This window comes from Syzygium oleosum, unplaced genomic scaffold, assembly GCF_021117445.2.
Source record: "Syzygium oleosum isolate NSW1041296 unplaced genomic scaffold, Sole_v2.1 Sole_v2.55, whole genome shotgun sequence".
Taxonomy (NCBI): domain Eukaryota; kingdom Viridiplantae; phylum Streptophyta; class Magnoliopsida; order Myrtales; family Myrtaceae; genus Syzygium; species Syzygium oleosum.
This window is the reverse complement of record NW_026607539.1, coordinates 750,997-757,037: the sequence shown is the minus strand read 5'-3', so window position 1 is coordinate 757,037 and position 6,041 is coordinate 750,997. Positions and strand designations below refer to the sequence as shown.

Genomic DNA, 6,041 nt, shown 5'->3' with positions numbered 1-6,041 from the left:
AGCAATTACGTCATTAGATCATCTACTTGAACCAAGTCGATTTTTGGTTTAGCAGGATTGTCATTTCCCCAACAATTTTTGTTTGGCATATTTTCAAGTTACAACATCTTTGCCAAAGGTGAACACATATCCTATAGTGGATTTTATCTCATATGTATTTGAGCTATAGTTAAAATCACTGTATCATTTTAATACATTGGAAATCTACTATGTAAAATGTCATAGTTTTATATTTACACGATTGTGAATTACAACTCTGAAGTCCATATTTGACCTTCATATCTTTCTTTTTGGTCCACACTTTTTGCTCATTTAGTCTCACATTCAGACACATAAAATAGCACACTAAATTCTCATACAAAAATTTACATGATAGCACCTATCACAAGTTATACATATACATGTAGGTAGCATCGATTGCATGTAGACTTTAGAACAAGACAAAAATTTAGTAGTACAAAGCAATTGAGCACATTGATATTGCTGATATAAGCTAGAAGTAAAAGATAAGAATAAAATCATATAAACAACCCCAACACAAAGAATATTCAGGGAAAGAACATTTCTTGATGCATATATCCTAATGTAAGAATGTAGGGTTTATCTTCTTAATAACAAAATTTAATGTTTTCCCATATATCACCACATTATATCTTATCCATTCGATGAAACTCCCAATGAAGAGGATTACCTCACATGAAAAACAACACTCCAAGGTTCAACTTATTTCGTGGAAAAGTAACCCAAGAGAATTGGTCCAAGAAACAACATTTTGTTGATGGTAGCAAGGATAACTAAAATCACTTGACACATTCCCAGTCAACAATTATCATCACTTTAGCTCAAGTAATCGAACATTTGACACTGATATTCGTTAAGTTGGTTCCAGAGAAAACCTCCTCGTTGGCAACATTTTTTTCTATTAAATAGGGAAAATAATCTCCAAAATCAAACTTAACTAAGGTATTTAAAGCCATTCACACCCATTACAACATCGGCCTATACCTCGATGTATCGTTAACCAATCACGATTTCCTATCTTCGTCGAAAATCAAACACAAACTAGTGAATTTACGAATAAAAAGTAGAAAGTCATTGGGTGCCCCAATTTCCAATCCAAGATGCATGCTTACAAAAGAAATAATCACGAACTTGAGAGAGAAAACACCTACAAATGTCCAACTTCCTCTTGGAAAAACAAACATAGGCATGAAGCCCCAAAGAACAATTTTACCTGGCACTCAATAACCTTACCGAAATGACCCAAAAACTCTTTTGTGCTAATACTTGGTAATGTCCCACAACAAACCGCCAACGAATGTGCGATACTTATCCTTCCCCATCTCCAAGTCTTCGTTCAAATCCAACAGCGGTAGCTCCAGTTTGGGGATCCATAAGACAATTTTCCTTAAGATTGTTGAAAAAATATTAAATAAAATGAAAAATAAGAATTGTTGGAAATCCATTGGAAAAGATGAAAAAAATAAGATCATAAATATTTGAGGCGTGCAAGCACTTTCTAAAAGATAATTTCACCCCTCGAAGTATGAAACTCAATACGTAAGACTTTAGTAGCTATCTTTCAGGATACAACAGACCTTCATCTATGCTCTGCACAGCTTAAATAAAATGGAACATGAACAATAAAGTTATACGTAAAATCCAGTAAATAAATGAAAAGAAAAGAGAGAATTTCTTGTTTTTGGTTAATTTATAGCCAAAAAAAGAAGAGGGTAAATAAAGAAAAGCAAACCAAATTGATTTGAGTGCGGTAAAAAATAATGGCTTTTGAATATTTCAAAACCATTGAAATAGATAACGGAAAGTTCATGCAAATATATATAAATGAATCGTGCGCTAACAGGCCTGTCCAAAGGCGCTCGGCTCGAGCATTCCAAGGCAACTGATAGAATTGTCAACGTCCAACTTACAAAAGTAGTTCTCTTCGATGACCAGGACTGTGTCCAAAGAAGGAAAAATGGGGTCCTTTCGTGCATAAACGTGATTCCCTCACATCGGTTCGAGCGAAGCACCCGAGGCAGACGCGAGACCCACCCACATCCGCAGTTCTTGGAAACAGGTAAATGCTCCGCAACACCCATTTCAATCTTTGCCCAGATTTTGGTCTCTGTGTTCCAAAGAGAAGTGATTTCTTACGCGATCCGATTCGATATAGTTTGGAACATAACGAATCAAGAGGTCCCTTTTGAGCGTTCTTGCTGGTTGGTCAGCTCTGTTGATCTTTTCTCCGCTCTTCCCTCTGCCCTTTTGATGGGTGAAGAAGAGGGCATGTCAAGTGATTGCCAGAAGCCTGCGAAGACCAGCCCGAAATTGACTCTGCTTCCCCTAATTGCTCTTATCTTCTACGAGGTTTCTGGGGGTCCATTCGGGGTTGAGGACTCGGTGAAATCTGGGGGTGGCCCTCTTTTGTCTCTGCTCGGTTTCTTGATTTTCCCGCTGTTTTGGAGCATCCCTGAAGCCCTGGTCACTGCCGAGCTCGCCACAAGCTTCCCCGAAAATGGTGGCTATGTGCTGTGGATCTCATCGGCTTTCGGGCCCTTCTGGGGCTTCCAAGAGGGGTTCTGGAAATGGTTCAGCGGGGTCATGGACAATGCGCTTTACCCCGTGTTGTTCCTCGATTACTTGAAGCATTCGTTCCCAATTTTCAATCGGTTGATCGCCCGAGTCCCCACTCTTCTGGGGATTACGGCCTCATTGACATATTTGAATTACCGAGGCCTACATATAGTTGGGTTTTCCGCGGTTTCTCTTGCGGCTTTTTCACTTTTGCCATTTGCTGTCATGGGTATCCTGTCGATTCCTCGAATACAGCCTGCGAAATGGGTAGCAGTGGATTTTAGGAAGGTAGATTGGAGGGGGTACTTCAATAGTATGTTTTGGAACTTGAATTATTGGGATAAGGCGAGCACATTGGCTGGTGAGGTCGAAAACCCGAGCAAGACATTTCCGAAAGCGCTTTTCGGGGCAGTAGTTTTGGTGGTTGGTTCGTATTTGATTCCGCTTTTGGCTGGCACGGGTGCGGTGAATACTCCGGCGAGCGATTGGAGTGATGGTTATTTTGCCGAAGTGGGCTTCTTGATTGGGGGTGCTTGGCTCAGGTGGTGGATACAAGCGGCTGCTGCGATGTCCAATATGGGGTTATTTGAAGCAGAAATGAGCAGTGATGCTTTTCAACTACTTGGAATGAGTGAGATGGGCATGCTTCCGACCATATTCGCTCAAAGGTGAGCTAGTTTGCCAGGTGTGCCTTTTCAGCATTTGGTATCTGCTGTATTTGGTCAGAGTGTAAATTGAAGAAGTTCATGGCAGAATGTAGCTACAATGCTTGATAATAATCCTCTGAAGCTGCATGATCTAATAGGAATTACGGGTTCTGATGGAGTGGTGCACTTGGCACGTTTGCTTAGCTTTTTGCCTCACTGCAAAGTTAAAAGCATGATGCATCCTTTTGCCTCTAATCATAGTTCGCGTACCACCATTGAAAAGTTTCTGTCATCTAAATTTGTGCTTTCTATGGGAAATCATGATTGTTTTATAAAAATCAAGCAACAAGTAGGATATTGATTACATATTGTTGCTTGCTTAAGTATGAGAGAAAAATTTTGTCATTATTCCACCAACTGCGTCAAAAGGCTGTTCTCTTTTTTCTGAACACTTCACTAGTATCTGTTGTCTATAGGGCATGGACATTCTCAGACATCAGCAACTTGAATGATCTGTCTCGAAGCAATTACTTTTTGTTTTTGGGTGTAAAGGAGCAGATAATTAGATGGTTGATAGCGGACATATTTCAATCTTCTTTCACTTGATAATATTTTCTACGTTTTTCTGCAGCTGTATGTTCTTTTGAATAACAATGTAGAATTTAAATCTTGCAAGAAAAGATAATTAATAGAACAATTAACTATAATATCAAATATCTCATGTTGATTGCTGCAGAACCTCTATAATATGAGCTCTGAAAGTGTTCACCTTATATTTATTTTGTGATGTATGTGAGCTGCTAGACTGACTAAATTGTTTGAAGCATCGTGCTCCTAGAATCTACGTCAACAATCCTCATGAGATTTTTCTCAATGTTTAATGCAACTCCTGTAACTTCATTTCCAGAATCCGAGTAAAAAAGAAAGTGAAACTCCTGAATAGCTTGATGTTGCCTTCTTTTCTCTTGGTTAAAATTGTGAACTTCTGGTTGTACCTCTCCGTTAATACTTTTCTCCTTGAATGCATTTTCCAGGTCAAAGTATGGGACACCAACCATTAGCATCCTATGCTCGGCTACTGGAGTCGTGTTCTTGTCATGGATGACTTTCCAAGAAATCCTGGAATTCCTGAATTTCCTCTACTCCATCGGCATGATCCTCGAATTTGCTGCTTTCATAAGATTAAGGATAAAGAAGCCGGACCTTCATCGACCATACAGGGTACCGTTGCAGACATTTGGGGCGACAATGCTCTGTGTGCCTCCAACCCTACTGCTTGTGCTCGTCATGTGCCTGGCTTCTGCAAAGACATTATTAGTGAGTGGAACGGTAATTTTGGTGGGTCTGTTATTATACCCTTTGGTGATTCATGCGAAAGATAAGAAATGGGTCAGATTCGAAGCACAAGAAGGATTGCCCTCAGATGATAATCAAGTTGGTCATTTTGTCGAGTCAAAATTACCACAGGAAGACACAGATGATGCAACAGTTACCCTGCTTTCGGAATCGGCATCATCCAAGACACAGCAGGACCCTTCTTCGGTTGTGGTGGAAGAAGTCCTCAAGTTAGAGTAGGAGGTAATTCTCCATTTATTTTCTTCTGCTTACATAGTCAGATCATTAAATTAGGAAAATAAATTGAAAAAGAAATAGTGGTGACTGATCCAAAAGGCCGATATTATTCTCGAGGCGTGCCGCTTCTTGTAAATTTTATGCCGCGTGCCAGAACTTGCAAAACAAAACTGGTTATATCGATGGAAATAGGAGTTCAGGAGAGTATCGGTTTCATGATGCAGATCATCATGAGTTAGCAGCTTCTCATTATGTCGTGTCCTGAGAACGAACCCTCGAACGGAATTCGTCTCCGCAGTTTAATGAGGTTTCCCAAATGCAAAGCTTAATGAAATCTTCTCAGCATTTGCCATTGAAAAGTTTCTCCCTTCTTGTACAGTCACAGACCAATCTGTGACGAGAAAAAAAGGTTGTTATATGATGTTTGTAGCTTGGGTTGTCTGATGCAAAGCAAGGGTAATGAATCAGTCCATCAATCGCTGGTCTCTCCTTTTAGTTTTCCTCTGCTCACTTTCCAAACAAAAGCATTGAAATTTCGATTCAAGTAGCTGACAGGAGCTCAATCTTGAGTCAGATACAAAGAATTGTTTGGAAATTAGCTTAAATGACCTTGTTTTGACCAGAAGTTGGCTGAGATTGGCTTTGAAATCACTTCACTGAAATTCCCTCGTCATTTTCTAACAACCTATGTTTAGTTTTTGCTCGAGGTCCATTTGAATTTTAACATGAGATTCGCCAAAATCAAAAGTTTCGATATAGACTTGATTTATGTAATCATAAAATTTTCATCGACTCAATCCTTTTCTCTTCTCCTTTCATACAATAAAATGACAATTGAAAACTAGTGAGGGGTTGTGCCTTGAGGTTTTTGTTGTCCTTAATTTTTCAAAGCAAATAAAGATTGTATCAATAAACTACCCTGGTGGTTGACCTGGTGGTAAAGGGGTTATATGTCTTTCACGAGTTTGATTCACGTCGTGAGCGAACCACCAAACGGCTCGTGCCGAGAGTTGCCTAGTTTTGGCATATATGGTGTGGAGAGACTTCCTGATTGCCAACGTCTTGGTGGACCTACAATGACGGGCTCGCCAATCTTGGAATTTCGGGTCGCAAATTGTACAAATTATCTGTGGCTCCAACCAAACCTTCCGTAGCAGATATGAAGCCCTTATGGTAACACTTAGAGCGGGTCGCTAACGTTGGTTGCAGAAAAGAAGATTATACGCATAATAGGCCAACTACACA

The 6,041-nt window shown here is 39.8% G+C and overlaps 1 protein-coding gene across 1 annotated transcript; it reads left to right on the top strand.

The window, feature by feature from the left end:
• Positions 1-1,918: 1,918 nt before the first annotated feature.
• LOC115687733 (probable polyamine transporter At3g19553) lies at positions 1,919-5,000 on the top strand. Its single transcript, XM_056307586.1, has 3 exons — positions 1,919-2,080; positions 2,177-3,245; positions 4,259-5,000. The coding sequence occupies exons 2-3, from the start codon at positions 2,272-2,274 to the stop codon at positions 4,797-4,799; spliced, it is 1,515 nt and encodes a 504-aa protein (XP_056163561.1). The 5' UTR covers positions 1,919-2,080; positions 2,177-2,271; the 3' UTR covers positions 4,800-5,000.
• Positions 5,001-6,041: the final 1,041 nt, after the last annotated feature.